This window comes from Labrus mixtus, chromosome 14, assembly GCF_963584025.1.
Source record: "Labrus mixtus chromosome 14, fLabMix1.1, whole genome shotgun sequence".
Taxonomy (NCBI): domain Eukaryota; kingdom Metazoa; phylum Chordata; class Actinopteri; order Labriformes; family Labridae; genus Labrus; species Labrus mixtus.
In genome coordinates this window covers 12,050,222-12,072,311 of record NC_083625.1, presented here as the reverse complement: position 1 = coordinate 12,072,311, position 22,090 = coordinate 12,050,222, and the positions used below count along the sequence as shown (strand labels likewise).

Below are 22,090 nucleotides of genomic sequence, written 5' to 3'. Positions count from 1 at the left end.
GCCAGTAGTTCAAGTTCCTTATGTTCACTGCCCAATAATAAAATGAAATGTTTGGCAGAGCCATTGAATATAGCCTTTCTTAGTGTGCATTTTGTGTTTTCTTTGAGATAATGTTAGTAATAATGTTGTCCTTAAAGAAGAAAAAAACTGTTAATGTTGTAGCAAAACCTTGAAGTCTGTTTTGATGTGTTGTTTAATCTCTCTGTTGTCCTTAAGTAATGGCATTTTCACACATTAGTAATTTAAATCTGTGTATGAATGATCTTTGATAGTACTTTAGACTGTAAATAATATCATAATGAATTTGAAAGAAGGTGTTGTTAAAGACTTTGAGTTTAGAGAATATTTTCTTATGACATTAGAAAGAAATGAAGCTGATACCAACCAACTAAAGAAAGTTTTTTACATTAAGTCATTCTTTTAGATTATCAAAGTCTGAGCAAACATACTTGCACTCTAACTCCTTTATAGTTTTATCAAACCAAATAAGTTTGCACGAAAGTTAGAGAAAATCTTTAAAAAATTGGTTTCATCCAATATCTGTTCTATTCTTCCATTCTTTTTTCTTTTCTTAAGGTGAAGAACATCTACATCCACAATGACATGTTCTCCATTGAAAACGGCCTCCTTACTCCGACACTAAAGGCAAAGAGGCCGGAGCTGAAGGAGTTCTTCAAGGGGAAGATTGAACAACTCTACAGCAGCATCTCCATGTGAATCCTGGCAGAATTTATTTTCATTCTAGCATCCTCACACTAAGATCTGCTGCCGCAGGACAAAGATGTGACACCTTAGAAGTAAAATGCTTTGGGAAAGAAAGCCGAATCTGGCCCTACTATAGACGATTAAAAATGCATAAATCAAATCAAATATTTAAGGTGAAATAGTTGACACATTGTTATGTGGATAGCCTTTTCATGTATGCATTCACTGTGTCATAATTACATTAATGCATATGTTAAAATGGACATGATTGAGCTTTTAGTCTGTATTTGCGATCACATTCCAGTGTTGTACAGCAGAGGGCAGCAAAGCTTTAACAGTACAAAATACAAAGCTCTGTCAGTTTGAAGCAGAGGAGGTGCAATATGTGACACTTTCAGCGCCAAGATGAAAAACAATCATTTGTCCAATCAAAGCTTTGAGAATTGGAAAGAAGACTGGGCTTAACATTCCTAACAATGTTTATACTCAGAGGGAACTTAAGTATGATTAATATATGGTTAACTTATGTTACTTTACTGTAAAAACTGATGAATGCAAGGTGGACAACTTGAATTGCTTGAAAGTGTGCAAGATTTTTACAGATTACATATTAACATCTACTGACTGTTCAATGGTTTCTGGCTTTTTTATTATTGAAACAAAAGGTAAAAAGGTAAAAACAAAATGTAAATATCTTATTGAGTCTGTTAGTTTTTTACAGATTTGTCAAAAAAGTGCTTCAGTTTTTGTTTTAAACAATAGCAGTTAGGTTCGATGGAAAAATGAATCCTTTAGTCCATCCTTTAGTCTAATGCCAGCATCGATTAATTCTCAGTTGACCCAACCCCTGTATCGTGATTGGATAAATGATTATTTTTCATTATTACATTGACAGGTGACAAAGCAGTCTTTTTAAAGTGTTTGTTTAGCACAGAAGATGTAACTGCTTTCCATTAGACAACACCGATGTGCAATACACCTCTTCACTTGGTTTTCTGTGTCATCATTTGATTTAATGTGGCATGGAAAAGTTCATCACAATGAAAAACATGTGTTTGTTTAGGAAACAAGCAAGTATTTGTCCTTTTGACATCTGTTTTTCATGTAATTATCACACACTGAGTCCATACAAAAGAAGGGAAATACATCATACAATGTATGTTGTTTTTCACTTTTTTTGTTATTTATTTTAATTCTGGTATTTCTATTGCTTCCTGATTTTCCACCAAAACAAACCTTCAAATGCTCTTTCCCCAGCACTAGAAACTCATCAGCACCCTCAATCTGCTTCTCTTCTCTCCTCCATCAGTTCAAACCCACCAGCCAAACTTAACGTTTATCCAGTTTTACGACAGCAAGCGTGATGTCTTTGTTTATAGTGTAGCTCAAGGAAAAATCAAGAGCTGTGATAATGCTGACACCTTGTGGAAAACGGACTTAACTTCAGTCGCACACAGTTTATTTTTTATTTTATTGAACATTAAATGGTTATTAAACTTGTGTTAACCCAGACATTGGGTATTTAGACCAACAACACATCCTCCTGTTTGAGGTCTAAATAAGCCAATAAGGTAGAGAGAGTAGCAGCTCCTGCCTTACAAAACACTGCTGTCCACTCTGTTCCATGTGGAGCATCTGAATGTTTGGGCCACATCACTAAACGCCATGCATTTACTCATTCATGAAGTGATCTCTACGTGGCTACAATCAGCAGTTAAGCATGCATGCTCCTTGTTTATATGGAGGAATGGCCGTACTGTAACAAAAATTAGAGATCACATTTTGCAGTTGGTTCAATCACAACTTTCTTTACTTTCATCTTTGCACAATAGTATGTCAGGTAAAAGAAAAAAATATAATGCAAAACCAGGGCTCAGGGCAATGCATGCAGTTTGCCCTGTAATGCTTGGACCGATTGTATCTGACTTGAAAAATACAGATATTTTTTTGGCCATTAAAAGCAGGATGTATGCAGCTACCCACAGCTACTGCTGCTAGTGCAAGGCTTTGTAATGTAGGCAAAGCTGATGGATTTCACTAACTGAAGGAAAACTGAACAACGATCAACTTTTGAAACAAATGAAAAACGTTTTTTGAGGGTTTACACGTAGAGGTAATGTATAGGCTTTTTAAGTTGATTACCGTCCCAAAGCATAAACAATGTGGATGTACATAAATGAGGACAGCTAGATGTAAGCATATTTATTAAATCAGTGGTTTGAATGGATTTTTTTTCTCTCTTTTTGCGTGTAGTGAGATGAATTGTACCTATTTATTTATCTATTCTGCTGTAAAATGGAATCAGCACCATATCCTTGTAATGATTGAGTGCAGCAATAGGGATGAGGGAGGGTGGGTAATGTGGACACGGGCGTTGAAATAAAAGATATTCTGGAATGATTTTAAACATGTGTCTCTGTCCTTTTTTCATTATGTATTCAATGGTGTTTGAAAACAGGTTTTATTTCAGGCTTTCCTGAAAGTCCCAGCATTTCTTTGACACAGGTATGTAAAAAACAGTGCACGTATCTGAAAGAGGTACTCCAGTTGCCCACTTGCTTAAAATAACTAAATATCAACTGTAACATTTTTACAGATGCAAATTGTTCTAATTACATGCTTCGACCACCAGAGATCCGTAAAAATCTCACTTTGAGTAAGTTATATTTAGCCTATTAGTAGGCCTATATATTTATTCATATGGCCATTGAGTGTACTATGACAACACACCTGTCAAACTCTAGCTGCATCGAGGTAAACAAACCAGCACTTTAGTAAAAGCCTTTAAACAAATGTAATGATAGAAGTATCAGAGATTTAAGTTGTGAGGAAGCTCATTTCTGTAAGTACAATCATTGAAAACAGGCTGAAAATATGCCACGATCATGAAAATAACCCAGATAGCATCATTATTCAAAGTCATACTGATGAGCAGAGAGTCAAAATTATAAGATAAAGTTTTCAATAATTAGAAAAAAAAAATTGATAAAAATCAAATTTTGACACAAAAGGGAATATTATGAGCTGGAAAAGTTGAAATTATGACAATAAGACTGATCTGTGAGAAAATCTTATGTGAGGATAATTTATCTTTTTTAAGACGAGTTGGGTTTCCATATAATCGTCACTAACAGCTGATTGTCAGATTAACTGCAGCTGTGTTCGGTTGCTAAGCACCGCACAGAGACCGGAGGAGACCGAAGTTACCATGTATTTTAAGCATCCTGACAGGTTTTTAGCCAGAACTCTCTTAGTATAATCTGCTTTAATATAACTCATATGCGCTCAACAGTCCTTTCAACGTTTGGAAAGCGTCTGTTTAAAACTATTAACTGTCCATTGACCGAAATTTATACGTTAACTTCAATAGGTCAGAAATGGCTCGATACAAGTACCGAGTAAAACGCAGTCGTGACAGTGGATTCCCCAACAAACGAGATACACCTGTGAAACCAGCATTGACAAAAAGATACGGTAAGAAATACCAATTCATGGAACTGCGCACGCACACACACACACACACACACACACACACACACACACACACACACACACACACACACACACACACACACACACACACATTGTGGTTATTGAACTTGAGCATAAGCTGGGCCTACTGAAAGCCTATTTTATTTAAAGATTGTTAGCATTAACTTGTGTTTAACAAATGTTTAACAACTTGATGTTCATAATAAACTTGCTTTCATATAATCAGTGAACTTATCTAAGCTTTAAATTAGTTTATATGTGACCCATTTATTAGCTGTCTCCCTATTAGCCATTCAAAACTTTTCAGATTGCAGGAAATTTCTGGCCATCAGGCATCATGAAGCAATTAGAGAGGAACCTGATTTTGAAGAGACAAATGTTCCCACTGTCAGGCCAACTAACCCAGCCTTGGTGGGTATATTCTTTCTATTTTCATGCTTATAATGAATCATAATAAGTGTGTTTATTTGCAAAAACAGTTTTCTTATTGTGGGCTGGAATAAGGGCAGTATCTGAAGCAAGGGAGCATTAACAAACCTAAAACAAGTAAACCCTGATTTCAACCTTTTTCCTGTATAAATAGCTGAATTGCATGGCTCCCCCCCCGCCTTTTTTGGAATATATTTTACTTAAATATAGTTTACTAAAACATTTATTCTGTTTAACTCTCCAATTGTGTAATGTTTATGCTTTGTATACACAGACTAGCAAGGCTGTGTGCTGCAATTCAGTGTCAGGTCACCCATCAAATTTGAAGGCATCTGATCATGTGGCTTTAAAGTATATTGCAACACCAGTTCAAGAAAACTTGGCAGTGACTCCTGACAGCATCACATCCTCTAGCCTGGAGTCATCCTCAACGTTCAGCTCTGGTGATGATGAGGAAGACTATTACTCCTCTGCTTCTTCTTCCAGCAGCCTTCCCTCCCCAGAGATCTTCAGGAAAGAGAGCTACGGTGTGTGTGCATTTTAATAATCCACAATCAGAATACAAGGTTATTTTGTTCTAGTATTTTTTTTCTTCTTTTAACAGTGAAGGAATTGATTTTTCCTGTTACCGAGGATCTTCTGGGTCTACACCCTTACATAAAAAACTCCACCTTACTGGATGTGAGCCATGCTGAGAGCATTCACATGCACCAGCCCCCCAACCTGTCGAACATCATCGGTAATAGTATGAGAGAATCTCATATTTGTACTCAAGGTTAATCACAATTAAATTCATATTTTCATGTTTCTGTTTACACTGTTTAACCTTTTCACAATTCAGGGTTTATAAACTCATGTCATATTTAATGTATTAAGTTGGCAGTTGTCTAATAATAACAAACCCTCTGTCTGCAGATGTCTCTTTGATTCTTGCTGAAAAGAAGAGTGAGATCAAGTAAGTTTGTAAGCTGAACTTTTTATTTGAAAAGTTACTTAAAAACATTATAATTTCCCACAATTCATGATAATACCCTGAATGTTGATGCCTTTGAATTTGGGGGCCTTTAGAGGGTCTTAAAAAACCAACACCAGGTAATAGTCTTGCTGCATGCTCTAACAATTGTTTTCATCACTGTTTACCACATGAAGCCAACCTGGTGGAGCTGAGGCTGAGGCTGAGACCAAATTACATAGAGACCCATTTAAATCAGGTAAAACTCATTGAGTCTATCTTAATCAAATAGTCTTACTTTAAATGAATCATTGAAGTTAGCTTTTTTTTCATGAAACTTGAATTTCAAATACATGCAATGAAATATGTGGAATATTACAAAAATAATAAGAAATAATAATACAAATAAAATCAAATAATGACTTTCCAGGTTATTTGTAAACAAAGTTCATGGTGGAAAAAACGGCAGGAAATAGCCGTAGACACATCTCTGTTTAATAAAGGATTTTAATACTGTATCAGAGTGACGAGAGTTTTTGACTGCCTTTTTTCACCATGAAACTTGTTCTTTTTAAGAGGAATGTTGGTTGTAATTTGTTTTGTTGTACTTTTTATCCTTCACATTGTAGATCAAGCCTCCAAAAGTAAGACCCCACCAAAAGTAAGAATAACATAGCTCTTTATTACATATAAGCCTGAAAAAGGTATTTTTTTATTGTTTGAATCCAAAGTACAATTTTGCTTCCCCAGCTAACGAACAGGAGGCCCATTTTGTACAAGAAGAAGGTGTGGTTCAAAAGTCCAATCATCTCTGAGACCTTGGAAGAGAAACACATACTTGCTAACAAATTAACCCCTCACTACGCCACTGAACCAGTTGGAACAGCCATCCTGACTGAAAAGAATAAGCCTGATGCGGACACATCAAGTACAGGTGAGAGTAGTTTCAAAGAGCAGACAGAGGGTCTGATGGTGTCACTGAAAAGGCCTCCAGAAAGTAGCTCGAAGACAGCAAAGTTCTTTGACTTTGGCAATGACAGTGAGAAGGATGCATTCTTTCAAAGTATGAAAGAAAGGATTATCAGACTCGTGAGTGTACCTTTATTTCCTCTTACAGCTAAGCCCAAAAAATCTTAGGCCAAATAATGTGTGTATAGACTTGGGCTTTCTGCCACAATCTAAATGGAAGTGGTATGTATGTTTAAATATTGTGTAACAGTGGTATAATACTGTTTAAAGGTCGACATGGAAAATGAATTGTGAGGCTAAATTTACTCTTTATTTTAAGAGGCTAAATTGAAAGGATTCCACACATTACCCTTTATGTAGACACCTTAGAATACTCATCACAGTAACTGACCATGCAACCTTGAACAAACTTGTGTAGGTGCTTTTTTGTTACAAAATGTATTTTTTGAAACCATCTGCACACGAAAAATAACTGTTTAATGTCCTATTCCATACACTTTACAAACTAAAATAGCCCCTTGTTTCTTTTTAGTCAGCATAAATGTTATTAAACAGGTGTCTGCAGCAATATGACCACTAGATGTCAGTACTGCATTGTCTTGCTATCTTCTCTGTTCATAGAAAAAAAAACATTTTAATGTAGGCCAATGTAAAGTGTATTAGTTGTTTGTGAATATTTATTTGTGATTTTGTTTGTTTGGTCTTTTTGGTTATATGTAAATGCTATGAAAAGTGTAAAGGAAATGTTAATGATAAATGTATAGAGTAAATATTAGCTTATTTTGTTTGTTACTTTTTGTTTTTTACATTTGTGAGTTTGTGTATTTTTAAATAATTAGAAATATTTTAGCAACAGAAAGAAGTGGCCAACATGAATACATTTACAATAATAAAAAAAAAAAAGCTAGGCTACATAAATAAATGAATCTTGTTGTGTCTGGGCTTTCAAACTTTACCTATTTTTCATGTGGATTTTCTGTCTTGCAAGCCGCTCAGCAGACGCACTTGTATGATTTTTTAGTGAATACATTTCATGCTGTCACGATTCCCGACAAAACATCAACACAGCAAATCCACTGACCACGTGGTGCCGAGCCAAAAATAACAGCCAATCAGGTAATTCATAGTAGCAGCAGCATCCTTTCAGCCAATCAGAAAAATGTAGTGGGTTACCAAGCAGCTCCCGTGACTAATGCCTGTCATATGACTGTGACACCCATGGAGACAGTTACAAGGAACAAGATTTGCTCGTGGATTTGAGAAAAAAAAGAGACCTTCTGTACCGACTTTATTTGGTACAAAATGCCTCCGACTCTCTTCCAGAAACTTTTCAACAAGAGAAATGCGTTTTCGTCGCAGCCCTCGAGATGTAGCAAAGAGGACCCAGCTTTCAGGTAGCTATTTTGTGTGTGTGTGTGTGTGTGTGCGCGCGCTAATCTAGTTTGTGTGTAACGTTGTACGTGCGTGTGCTAATGTTATTTATGACTGGTGTCTGAAAGCAGGACACTGTTTATTATTATTGTGTTTATTTTTATTTTTTTTAACACAAGGCCAAATAAGAAACAGTCGCTGTGTTGTTCTGTAGTTTCACAAAGGCAGAGACGCATGGGATACGTGTTGAGCCCCCATACACTGACAGTGAGCCTGTTAGCTTACATGCTAATGCTAGGAGCCAGACGTTAGCCCGTCTGGCTGCACGCGTCTCATCAGCTCACAAGTTTTTGAACACAAGCATTTGCTGCAAGCGCGGTGTTCACCATTAAAGTGATTTACTGAACAGTCACTTCATTCCCGAATTATCGGTTTTATCGCTACGAAGTTGCAAAAAGCATTGTCCTGTTTTTCTCCTTTGTCTCCCTCGTGTGCCTCTTTTGTGTTTCTTTAACAGTAAATAAGCCTGCGTGGCAGATGGAAAACGGTGACACTCTTTTTGTCACTTATCTTGGTGCTATAGCCACGATAACTTGGAACAAAGTACAGCTGGCTTCTTCCCCAGCCCTGTGACCACACTGTTACCGTCCTCTTCGGCCAGTGTCGTCCAGCAGCAGAGGAGCACACAGTGTGCTCTGTTTTGAAACCACATGCGATCACTTGAGTGGACTACCGATGACAGAAAGGTCCACGGCAAACTTGGCTTCAGCCCCCACAGGCAGGATGTAGTCTGGGGATGCACGATTTGAAATGTTCTGCATGATGGCTTGTTTAAAGCGTCTGTCGCCATATAGTGTCATATTTACACCAGGGATGCCCAGAATAAATGCAAGATAGGTATTCAATATAGTGTTAAACGTTTCCCTTGTACCACATGTCAACTAATGAATACAAGAGTACGAGTACAAGAATACCAATGCAAATATAGAAATGGCAAAACAGTGTGAACTGTCGGTGGTTTTTAAAGTATACATAAATAATAATTATATAAATACCCTTTAAGCTCTCACATCAGGCCTGATTGATCAAAATGGTCAGATTTTAGCTTCAGGCAACATTCTTAAATACATTTTTCATTATTGTAGGGAAACATAAAAGAAAAACCTTTGACCAATCCTGAGATGCGCTTGTTTTGATAACAGGTTTATACCTGTTTGACATTAAAACGGTGTCCTTAAAACAATTTGAGGCTCAGATCTGTAGTGGATTGTTCCCTAATTGACAGTTTGGCTCTTGAACCCCACACCAATCTAAAATTTGCCCCTGAAGTTCATCGCCATCTGCGTGTTTGTTACTGTGGTTAGAGATCCTGATGTGCAGCCTGGCACGTTGCGAAAAATCCTGTGTGATGATATGATTATGTGTGTGAAAGGGTAAATGTGATAGTTGTGTAGGTTAATCTCAATAATCTGCAGCAGAGGTTTCTGCTTGTTTTCAAAGTATAATAAATGTATTGAAAGTAGGTTATTTAAAGAATTGTACAAAATATTTTTTTTGTTTAGAAAGTCCAGGTAGGTAAAGCACAACACATAATGTAAAGGCAGTACAAGAACCTGCTATTCAAATACTTAAAGGCCAAATTCAACTTAAATGAGCATTCATACATCATTGACCTGAGAAGTACGACACTCTATGCTCCCTGAGTTGATTCAGTTTCCCTGTGTATGTTCCCACACACATTCTGGGTCAGGGTCAGGACTGCCACCATAGGGAAAAGGCTCTTTTTAAACACAGTTGCACTGGAAAATCTTGCTCTGAGCCTGCTGTCACCAATGGTGGATTTATTTACCAATGGACTAGAAATCTTACCTCCTTGTTGTGGGGCTTTATGCCCTTTGGCCTGGTGTCTGTGCCAGCAGACGTTCCATGGCCATCAAGGTGCTCAGAGCTGTGTGTGTTTGTGGTTGGCTGGCTTCAATCCGAGAGCAGGCAAGAACCAGGTGTTTATGTTAACTCATAGTCAGCTGTGCTCTTCATACCTTGTGCATGAGCTCTCCATTCATTAGGTATGAATTGCTCTGGAGAGAGCAGAACTATGTAAAAAAACAGCAAAGGCAAGAGGAAGGACTGATGGATGAAGAGAATAATTGAATGGCAGGATATTGTTGAATACAGTACATTGTTTAAGTCAACAAGATTCTGGATGAGAGAATAATTGGAAAAGAGAGACATTTTTTCAAGGAAGAGATCACGTGATGTACTGTAAAATTGAAGCTTAGATGGTCCAGTTAGATGTAAAGAAAGAATAGATTAAAGAGGTGGGAATTGTAGAAAAAGTGGAAAATGATGAAAAAAAGGGAGAGCTCTGGTGAACTGGATTTCATATTTAAATGATTAACAGGGGACAGGAATGATAATTTAATTGGCTGTCATACTGCAGAGTTAGCATGCATTATGATGATTTTGTAATACAGCAAATGCAAAGATGTTTCAATCCATTCCTAGTAGTAAGGCTTGAAAGACATCACCTTAAAAACTGAGGGAGGTTGTCCCAAAATAATGATGTCCTTAATGAAATTAAATGAAAAATACCTGCACAATAAAAAGACACTCCTTAAATCTCTGGATAGATACAGTAGAAGGCAGAAAAGCCAAACCAACACATTAAAAGGCCCAGTATTAATAATGAAGTTCATTTTCCCCTTTAAGCCATTCGCACTTTAGCTACCCTGATGCCCTATATAATACATCACCCAAACCATTTCATAGCATAGCCCTGTGCCCTCCAGAATACCTCAGAGGGCAGCAGGTTGGCTGACCCCAGATGAAAGCCTAAAAACCCTCTCCTGTTTCCCTGGCTGCAGCACCTGACAAGGGACAGCATACTGTACATTACACTGAGAGCTCCTGGCTCATCCTGCAGCCAGTCAGTGGCCTGTTCGTCAGCCAATAGATTTGTCCTCCCCACTTACAGCCACACTACCTGTACTGGCTGCCCCTAGCCTCTGCCCGCTATAGGAAACTTCCTTGACTGTTGACCTGGGGTCATGTAACTCAATAAAGCTATTTTTTTGGCTGAGAGTGAGTTCAAGTAAGAGGTGTTAAAAAAAGGTACAGTCAGGCTACCGGTAGCCTAGTGGTTAGTGCGCGTGCGCCATGTACCGAGACCATAGTCCTTCAAACTGACAGCTCGGTTCGAATCCGAACTGTGGCACCGACCTTTCCCACATGTCATTCCCCACTCTCTCTTTCCCTGATTTCTGACTCTATCCACTGTCCTCTAAGCAAAAATAAACCTTAAAAAGGCATGTACATATTGCAATTTAAGGTTTGTTGGAAATGAGCATTTGTACACGCTTTAATTGCTATCTTAATTTCTTTATTGATACCAGCCCTAAGACCATACTGAATCATATTTGGTTGTGTATGCAGCTCACTTCAGGGTCAGCCGTATCTCACATTCCTCCTCCCTCTGGAAAAATGCATGATGTTGCATAGTGCGTAATGCAGTTCAATGCCACATTAAATGTATGTATAGCTATGCTTATTCCTTGGTATTTTACTTGATACGTAGTGTCTCAGGTTCCTGACTGGAGTGGCATCCTCCCTGCACTGCGTACTTTCATAACTCTGTGTGTCATGTGATTCTTTCATCAATCTTAGGCTTTCATGTTTGTGGGAAGATCACATGGCTGCTTTTTCAGTCACTGGCATAAAGCTACAAGCTAGACAAGTAGAGTGAGGTGTATGTGTGTGTTTGTTTCACACTCTGTATTTTGGGTACTTGAGCATTTTAAAGCTTGTTAATCATCATAGATTTATGTATAAGTTTTGCAATTGCATTCCAAGGCTTCTTTCTTCTGTGACGGTGCAAAAGCTGCAGGCCTGCCAGGGTTTTGTAAAGACAGCGACTGTCATCAGGTTCCTATCAGGGCTATTTTAAGTGGCCACACTCTGGCTTCTTAGAACTGCAGGGTCATAGTAAAGATACAGTTTTACGTAAAAGCCACACACACATCACACACGTGGAAGCTTTCTGGTGAGTTATAGTATGTCGGCTTAACATCCAATTAGGCCTGCATATCCTGTTTTTGAGGACATCGAATTAAGCATATTGCATTATATTTCTTTAGACCTGGGTAATTATTTGGCTGATGTTGACAATTGTGTGACCTTTCTAAATGATAGTAAACTGGTAAATGACCATGTAACCAACATAACAAACTGTAAAATGAGAACTTCTTTGTAATTAGTGACCATATTATACAGTTCCCACTATAGATGTCACGATAATAAACAAGTGTTTGTTGGTGATTGTTTTCCAGTTTCACAGTTCATGCGTAATATTTCTGTATTTACTACACTTCCTTTTTTAAAAAAAATCAAATTATTGATCAAAGTAATCCCACGCTGCACATTGTTTTAAATATCATTCAGGCCTAATAAAAAAAGAAGACTGCATTTTTTTGGTTTGTTCCCTTTTTTTTATTTTATATTTTTATAACTCACTGTTTTGATTTTATGAAGGCTACAAGTTATGCATAGGAAGGGTAAGATTAATCGAATACTGCGGTACCAGGTGTTAGCGCGACATCATTATTTGAGCAACTCAGGAAAAATGATTGTCAAATCATTTGCTAAACCTGTTGGCACATGTTGTGATGATAGCAGAGCAGATTAAAAAAAAAGCCTACTAAAAGCAAAGAAATTGTGTCTGGAGATATGCTCCCATTAAGTTTGGTGAAAGGAGAACAGCTACGAGAGTGGAAAAGATGTATGAGGAAACCGCAACTGATTTGCCACCACGAGTCTACAAAGTGGCTGTTACTACAGACTATGGCTGCATGATATTTGAATTTTTTTTATTGCGATATCTTTTCTACATGTGATACATAGTATGATATGAAAAATACACAGGCTGAATATAAATATGAATGACGTCTGACTGACGTTACCCATTGGTTTCCGAAGGCTTGTTTTGGAAGCCCATGCATGGCATTTGCCATATTGGAAATGCTTACTATCAAACCTTCAGTCAACCTAGCAACAGGCTAAGAGCTGGAGCGGAGGCAGTCCTTAAGCCCGACAAACAGCTATAATGCAGCCGCTTGCAGTCAGATTGGTAACATCCCTAACTAGCTGTTACACGACACAAGGGCAGGAGGCACCCTAGAACTTGTCATATCATGAACCGCAGGCTGTGATACTCTACAAACGTGGCTCTAGATACAATCTAGAGTATACTCTTTTCTCTTTTTCAGTCTGATTTATTGGTCAGCTTAATGATAAAGTTAGTGTTTTGCTAAGAGCCCCAACATTTTTTTTGAGCTGTTGATCGATGTTTTGATTGTTATGAGTTATTTTTTCATCTGCAATGCGATAATATTGTCATTTAATGGAAATATTTAAGAGTTAGATTTAGCAAATTACATTATTGTTTTCTTCTCAGCAGTGAAGGTATCTTGTCTGTAAGTATGAATGTATCTATAGGTTTGTTTTTGCAAGTTCTGTATTGAGGAACTTTGTCATTGTGTACCTTACTTTTTGAATACAGTTCAACAAAGTGAGGATTTAGAACTTACTCTTTGTTCCTTTGCAGCAAAATGTGTCAGTCCATTTGATTTGTTCTCACTGTTAGGGTTCAGGTTAAAAATATGTCATCTAAGCTTGATAAGATGATTTGGATTACCTCTATCAAAAGATATATTGCATGTTCATCCAAATGTTACTTTAAGCTTGAAGATAATTTTAAGTGTTCAAAAACCTTGTACATGAAACCTTGTTTAGGTGATCAAAAAGTGATCGTCAGTCTAGAGATTGTGAAGTTGCATTAGACATCCACAGAAGTCCATCTGTGTGATAACTCCGCCAGCTGGGATTGTGAAAGTCAAACCAAAAAGTCGCCTAATTAGCCTACTTTCAGCCTCTAGATGTGAAAGGAGGGAGAGACAAATGACAGTGAGAAGGTGGGAGAAAGGCAGGATCTGATGACTGACAGTATAATCACTTTGCTTTAAGGCTCAGCAATTATTCATGTCTGTCATATGACATTTTCTGTGCCTTTCATAACCAAATGGAGGAAAGGAAAGCTACATTTTCATGTGTAATACTTGTTGCAGTGGTCACATTGTGGATTTAACCGTTTATGCTTATGGTCACCTTATGCTTTTCACTTTGAAAGCAAAACTGACATCCTGATTTCTACATAGCTGTCTGCCCTCCTGATTAGCTCAATGGTAAGTTAACGTGGTTCTTTGGAAGACAGTCATATGCTCATCACTCTCATCACTCCCTGACAGTCATGTGGTGCTGATTCAGAAGATGAGTGGTGCTGTACACAAAGGCATTAGATAACACATACAGGCAGTTCAAAGGTTTAAGATAGACATGTGATATTTAGGTATAACTTGTTTTAGGATAGGGCTAGGCTATTAAGATCATGAAGTTTTTTGGGTTGTATTTTGATTTTATAGATTGACAATGCTGCAAGTTTGAATAGTATCAACCTAATTTTGATGCAAGCCATACATTTTACAAGTACCTGTAGCTTAATAACATTGTGCTGAAGTTGTCTTTTCAAGCATTTTAGGTGGGATGCTTGAATGTTCTCGGAAAAGATTATTACAAAATATAAACTATAGTAATTTCAAACTAACATCTCCAACACACAAACGAGCCAAGCCAGCGCTAACAAAGTTAGTCTTTACTGAGTTCCTTTTTCACCTAGTTTCTAGCTTGAGGCAAGTTTTAAGCAGAGAAAAGAAAAGACATTAACACTGATAATAAAACGTGTTCACCTTAAAAATCAGTTTCTTTGAGACTTTGCCATTGCATGACTATCACTGACTAAGGGAAAAATGTCTAAAGTTGATAATCTTTATTATCTCAATTCTGCATCATGATGTTTTATTGTTCAGCCATATTTAAGAGCTGTAAAGGACACAATGAAGGGAATGACATCAGAAAGGGAGTTCTCAATCCAAACCTTAAAAATTTCAGTTTAATATTACTTAACATATTTTCTCTGTCTTTTTGGTGTTTGTCTTTAACTAAACATATTGTTTTTTATTTGTTAACCAAACGATTCTGCAATGTTAAATAATACCACTTGTTTTTGTCTATTGCCTACAACTACCATACTTGGACTTTTGTCTCTGCAAATAGAATGATTTAATCTGATATACACCTTGCTCATGACTGCTCAATTAATCGATTGTTGTCATTTAAATGTGTTGAGAGCAGTAACATCTGGGTGTTGCAGCATCTTTACTTAGTCAGAATCATGTGAGTGCTGGAATGCAGAAGTCCCAAATGCTACACAACCAGAAACCGGCAGGTATGTAGTAGTCAGGTGCTTAAAGGCTGTGTGGACCAGCTCCTCCAGGTAGTCTTAATACTAAGTATAAAATAAAGAATCAAGGAAAAGGAAGGAAGAGAAACTGATTATTTTTTTTAAACTTGGACCTTTAAACTACAACAAAGTATCCCTCGATTAGGGTTATATAATTAATCCATATTTTTATTTTTATTTTAAGATTTTGGGGGCTTTTGTGCCTTTTTAATGGAGAGATAGGACAGGAACTCTGAGAGCATTAGCACTCGTGCTAATTTCTGCATTCTCTACATGAGAAAATTTAAATTGACACGCATGCATATGTGAGAATAAATATTAAGTGTATGTGTTTTGAGAGTGTACAGACTTATGAGTAGAGAGATTCAAGAGATAAGATGTTTGTCTTTCTCTGTTACTACAGTGATGAGTATCTTACAGAAACGATTCAGTCTTGTCATGGGAAAGTAGCCTGATTGCCACAAATGAGCTAATATGTTCAATAGGCTACATTTGGACAACATTTCAGCAGAAGAATAGCTTTAATAAATGTCAGTATATTCAAACAACACCAAACAAAACTCACATGTTTTAAAAGGGCTTCACAGTCTTTTTGACAGTTTTTTTCCAGACACACATTTGCGACCCACTGAAAACAGGTCCCTGACCCACCAGTTGAGGACCACTGATCTAAATACCAAAACAAAATAACAGGAGAAGCACATCAGTAAGCATTCTTGATAATTAGTTCTTTACTGTATACATGCATATTTAGATGTTTACAGAACAATTTAAATAATACATTGTCATAAAAGCGGATATATAATAAGACTTTGATAAGGTTTGCAGCTTTCATAAGCTGTTGAACTTACCAGAAACCTAAACAGCTGGAAGAACGTCAGACAGCTTGGACTGAGGGTATATTTATGTAACTGTCTCTCAAAAACACTAACACACAATCACACCACACAGGCGCACACACAAACATACAAACATTCACAGATGTTCCAGTAGCAGAGGAGAGAGAGACAGCGAGAGAGAGAGAGCTCTTTGAGGTCAGTAAGTAGGCTGATGTCAGTCAAGAAAACCTTTTTGCTCCGTTGTGACCTTTACTGGAATAAATTCCAACCAAGTGAAGCTTAGAATTGTCCTTCTTTTGCAGAGAGAATAAAATGCATCAACATTAAGGTTGCAACCAGTTCAGTTAGGGAGTGAAATGTCAAATTTCTAATTTGAATTAAATGATTCCTTCTCATTTTCTTTTTCATGCTTTTTAACCTCATGGTAAAATGATTGAATGAAGGCTCATGTACTGTTGAAATGATGCAGCATTCGACTTTGTCACTTACTGGAAGTCACCAGAATTCAAAAATTTGAATAATGACTCATGGATTTTTGCTTGATGTTCTTGGTGTATGAGTTATATTAGACTTTCTACTGTCTTTGCTACTTTTGCTACAAATGTCATTAAGCTGGCATGTGTCAATATTCTAACCATAATCCATTTTTATGTAAAGGAAGAGTTAGTGTAATCAACTTCTGGAAAGCTTTCCCTTAACATATTTTCCTTCCCTGCTCTTGCAGTTGTTAAGAGGAAGGGTTTTACATTTACAGATATTATCTTTGTTTATTCAAGAGAGGAAGATAAAGGAAGATACACAGGAACGCAAGGGAGAGAGGAACAAAAAGAGCGGGATTAAGAATCGACTCACAAACAAATCCCCACTGTTGCTCCCTCTTATCACAGCACTTTCGGGCAGTCAGCAGTCCGGGCTCACTGCTGTTGCTGCCTCTGTACTGTCCAGCACACACAGTGCTCCTGCGATCACCTGACAGTCTCATGTTGTTGTGTGAATTTAGTTCACCGCTATTCTTAGACTGCTTTGGCTAAGAGAGGAGAGAAGAGAGAGGAATAGAGAGGGAGAGGGCTGGGGAAAGACTGGCAGACTCGCCATGATGCCCAGGTAGGAGTTGGTAATGTTTAACCAGGTTTGTGTGCATCCAAATGGGCATGGTATTTTTGGTTGAGGATGGAAAACATTATTTGTCTGTTGTTGTTTGTTTGAATTTTTGTGGTATGTTGTCAACCTGTGGCTGTTTTCAGCTAGGCGAGACTTGCAGATTGGGAGAACGAGTCTGTATGTTTTTAGAATCAGGCAGTGTGGTGAAGATGGGGATTTATTCCATCATTTGAGGTCAATGTTATATAATGAACATTAATGAGTGTGTGGGTGGAGTTTTGGGTCAGAGTGTGTATGTTCCATACCTGTGAAAGATGACTTGGTGAATCATTTCAAAGAGGCTCACTTTTAAAAATGTAATGAAAACTGTTCATGGGGATTTATTTGTTGGGCTCTTCAAGGAAATAAATACCTATATTTGTTTGCCAGAGAACTTTAAAGTCAATTGTGGTTCAGACAATCGAGGTCAACGCAGTACAAGTATGTAACAGTCATGTGCTGCTTTTATGAATGACTCCCCTCTCTCTTCTGTCAGCGCTGTGACTGTCACAAGCTCACCGATGGGATACTTCCTCCTTTGCCTCGCCTTGCATTCAATCCCTTTTTATGTTTATTTCAAGTCTTTCTTGTTTTGCTGTTGATCTTTTCTCTAAAAATGTAGGCTTAATTTTGTACTTCTCACCATAGTCCTTCAGTGTTAACTTCATTTTCACATTAAGCAATCTTGTTTTTGTTTGTTGCTCTCGGCTTTTGTTCTTTGTCTCTGGTCCTGCTCTTGTAGTGAACCTCATTTTTATTTGTTGTCTTCATCTTGCAAGTGGAAATATTTTCTCCTTCTTTTTCCATTCCTTAAAATGGTCTGGCTTTCTTGCTGTTTTTAATTATTGCATTTTGCATTTGGATTTTCACTTACATCTCTCACTCTGTGTTTTGTCTCTGTTATATTTAAAACAAAGGGAGCAGTGAACATGGTGTCAAAATATGCCGGTGTCGTCTGGGCTGATCTGAAGACAAAGACATCTCTTTTTTGCAACTTTTGCCCTCATATCTGATCAACTTTTGTTCATTTAAAATTGCATTACAACAGCAAATATTGAGATTACGACATCTCAATAGTATAAATGTGTGTTTACCAAGACAAGCAATAATGCACAATGGCTGATTACATAAAAACAAAAGCAAAGGTAAATGTTTAAATAACCCACTTATTAAAGGCTGTAGTCCAAATGAAAGAGGCATGTGATAGACTAAAACAACCAGCTGAGTTGTAATCTTACTCACAAGACTTGGAGCTGAATATTCACCTGACCCCATACAATGCAATTTTGAGCTCATTGTGCAGGCTGCGCATGCATTGTCACCTTTTTGCAACCAGCCAGGTAAACAGGGGGTTACATTTTCTGCCTCGATGTTAAGCATAATTGGGTCCCTCCAAAGACACTATTTAAATCGAAGCTATTTTTATTATAGGTAAAAGTAAACATGTATTTGTGACGTGATCGACACTGTTTTTATTTTATTTTGAATGATCCCTGAAAGTCAAAGAACATCACTAGAACAGCTACAACACATTTTGACATGAATCTGTACTTTTAGGGCTGCTACTAACACTTTGTTCAATCAACAATTCAAACCCAAAGATTTTTCATCTGCTGTCATAAAGGCCAAAGAAAAATAGCAAATAATTTACAAAAAGGTTCCATTTTATTAGCCGGAAACAGCAAAAACTTGCCAGTAATCTTTGCGGCTTCAGCAATTTGTATCTAAAAGTCGTCTTAAAACTGAAGTAAAAAAATGCATGTAATTATATCCCTGCATGGAGGCACATCTTCCATACAGTGTAACTTTTAGGATTTTAAGAAGACTGAATCATTTTACCAAGAATGCTGGTCATACTTTGACACCTATGTTGTGTAAATAATAGCTCCCACATATGGTAATGCACGAACAAACTTTCACTGACAGGTATTCCCTGCCCTGTCAAGGCTCACTGACGTACAACTGAAATGCTGTTTTCTAAATCTGGCCTTGTGTGTGTTATTTTGTTGGAGAGTGACATGGACTTAACTGTTCCTTTTCCACCCCTCCCCACAAACCCATTTACTGTAAACACTTTGGTTAAGGGACGCTCCCTGTCTCCCAATAAAAGTCTATATTTAGGTCAGACTCTGTGTCCATCTGCCTGACACATCTCTATCCATCAGATCAGGCACAAAATCCTCGACTGTCTATCTGTCGGTCCAATCCCCTGTCATTTTTATAGCCCCTTATAAATCAACCAGGGGACCGGCATTCCCCACTAGCTAAAAGGGGTTGCCTGAGCTCTGTGAAGGCCTGTTGATACCCTAGAGAGGTGTAAATATGCAAAAATATTACTGAGATGACCAGCATTGATGAAATAGGATGAATGACACAACAGGTTACCTAGCAACAGTCTTACAGAAGAAGCTGCAGTCAAAACTGCTTAACGGTTACTTAACTGTTTACTGAGAGAAAGAATTGCAACATTACTAACGTACATGACAGCTTAAAATGTCTTACATGCAATATCACTCTTATATTGACCCATTTCGAGTTCCAGTATTTTGATATGATTTATAGACTGGAAACACATGTCAATAATCCAGCTATTTCAATCAAATTTTTGTTACATTTTTCCCCCACCAACTCATTATTTAGAAAGAAATCCTACGGCTTGTTGATAATTTTTTCAGTAAGAAACAGTCTTGGGAGTTTATGGATACTAGGATCTCTGGTATCATTAAAGACAGTGCTTGTAGGGGTTTTAACTAAGCTGTTATTAAGATTCACAGTTAAATGTCTCAAATAACAAGTTTGCTTTCAGATACCTGTATGTGTACACTTACAATTTCTTATATCTATATATCTACACTTCTGGTTTTTAATATCTACAGAGCTATATTTTTGTGAATTATTTTTACTTAATAATGTATAGTAGGTTTCACTGAATAACTACAGTTAATATTGAATGTCGTATTTGTGTAATCTAGAATGTGTGCAGGTTATTGCTTTTCCATACTATTGATCATGAACATAACTGAGACAACTTTAGCTACTAAACCATAACCTCTTTCTTTCTTATCCATCCAGCTGGCCAGTCCCCCAGCTGGAGCCCAGTCAGATCAGACTGATAGTGTACCAGGACTGTGAGAGGCGCGGCAGAAATGTCCTCTTCGACTCCAATGCCAAGAAGAGGGGCACGGAGGAAACCCCCATAACCGTGAGTCACATGTTTGTTTTATGTGAAGCTGTTGTCATTTAGAAATGCCATTCATGTACCAAGTTAGTTAATACTAGCAGTCAACCAATGCAATAGAGTATTTGCAGTCACTATTTAAAAGCATAAAACCTCAAAAGATTCCCTTGATAAGAAGGAAGGATGAGAACAAATATTGCACCACACATTTCTGTAACGCTAACTCTGTTTACTCTTTACTATCCTGCCTTTTTATCCGCCTATTCAAATACATTTGCGTATTTAGCTCAGGTCGAAGTTGAAAGTAAAAAGGCTTTGAAATCTGACATTTAAAAAGAGCAAAGCCGACACTAGAGACTGGCACAAGCAATAAAACAAACAAACAAAACACAAGCCTCACAGGCGTGACATGCTGCAATGTCATATGACTGTGTCAGAATGTTCAGAGGACACATGCTGCACCTTATCCTGCTTATTATGCAGGACATCTCACTGCAAAACAGTGAAAGATGTCTGACAGAGGGATCAAATGGATGGATGGTATTGTTATTAAAAATAATAAACATTGAAATATACTACAGGTTCTTTGGATTCTTTGAATTGATTATTTATTACATCTGTTCAAAAAGAAAAACAGGCTCATGTGCAACAACCATTTTGATAAGTGGTTTTTGATTATAAAGTTTTATTTTCTCTGTGGTTTGAAACAGAATGGTCCAGTCTCATTGGATGCCACAAAGTCATATGAATGATTTTGGAGGGCAAGGTTGTCTTTAAGACAGATATTACGGTATTTGAACTGATTTAATAGGGAGGATCCAATTTGACATAGTTTTCGATACAAAGCATGAAACTTGTGTGCTGCACAGAGAGTTTATAGCTATTGCTAATTTCCAACTCTTGTCCCTATTGGACCTTTGGGTATATCATCTTTTCATTCTGACAGCGTGTTAAACAGGCAGTCTATGACTGCATGCCAATGAGTGCATGAGACTCGTTGTTGGTCTACTGTCAAAAAAACATTTCAGCCAAAGAGACATAAGTCTTTATTGACTTCAGTATAGCAGTCTTAATAAGGATGTGTGCAATGATACCTGTCAAACATTAACAGTTATGTCTTTTGACTGACTTCCTTGGATACTGGCTTGCCCCATGCTGCTCCGGCCAGCAGAGTTTTTACAAACAAACTATGACGCACAGTCACAATTTTGTTATTTTTTAATAACATGCCTAATATTTTCATACCGCCTCTGTGTGTACATGCCTGACCCAGACCGGTTTGTTCTGGGGCTCTTATCTCCTTTAATAATAGCCTCAGCTGACAGCCCGTGTGTAAGCAGCATTCTTTCATCCTCACATGACAGCAGTGTCACTTGCCCTGTGTCTTTCTCTATATGTCTGTCTTTCCTTCAAAATCATCCTCTCTAATTTATCCACTCATTGCATCCCTCTCTGTCTCTCACATGTTTCTGTTTTTCTTTTCATATACTAATTACTGTCTCTCCATAAATTGATCTAATTATCAGACTATTTCCTATATTATCTCTGAAATATTTATTAAGTCACTTTCTATCTTTATCTGTACCTGTCTGCCTTTTCAGGTGCTCTCTCTATCTACCCACTTATATTTTCTTTTTGGCTCTACAAAATTATTTTCTTTCTAT

The 22,090-nt window shown here is 37.4% G+C and overlaps 3 protein-coding genes across 5 annotated transcripts in view; all 3 read left to right on the top strand.

Annotated features, from left to right (window-relative positions):
* acsl6 (acyl-CoA synthetase long chain family member 6) overlaps positions 1-2,757 on the top strand; it is a 40,095-nt gene extending 37,338 nt beyond the window's left edge. Inside the window, exon 21 of the mRNA XM_061055098.1 lies at positions 577-2,757. Within this exon, the coding sequence (XP_060911081.1) occupies positions 577-717 (141 nt within the window). The 3' untranslated portion in view covers positions 718-2,757. The remainder of the gene's footprint in view (positions 1-576) is intronic.
* A 1,109-nt stretch (positions 2,758-3,866) lies between these two features.
* On the top strand, positions 3,867-7,463 carry LOC132988696 (uncharacterized). The gene is made up of 8 exons (XM_061056266.1): positions 3,867-4,179; positions 4,505-4,608; positions 4,901-5,153; positions 5,231-5,365; positions 5,542-5,581; positions 5,776-5,837; positions 6,208-6,239; positions 6,329-7,463. The coding sequence occupies exons 1-8, from the start codon at positions 4,083-4,085 to the stop codon at positions 6,713-6,715; spliced, it is 1,110 nt and encodes a 369-aa protein (XP_060912249.1). The 5' UTR covers positions 3,867-4,082; the 3' UTR covers positions 6,716-7,463.
* A 284-nt stretch (positions 7,464-7,747) lies between these two features.
* Positions 7,748-22,090, top strand: part of fnip1 (folliculin interacting protein 1) — a 40,574-nt gene continuing 26,231 nt past the window's right edge. For 2 of the 3 annotated variants that reach the window (XM_061055096.1, XM_061055094.1), the window contains exons 1-2: positions 7,748-7,941; positions 20,321-20,450. In XM_061055096.1, coding sequence (XP_060911079.1) covers positions 7,850-7,941; positions 20,321-20,450 — 222 coding nt within the window. In that variant the 5' untranslated portion in view covers positions 7,748-7,849. Of the gene's footprint in view, positions 7,942-17,048; positions 17,213-20,320; positions 20,451-22,090 lie in introns of those variants that run through there. The other variant, XM_061055095.1, reaches the window with a different exon arrangement.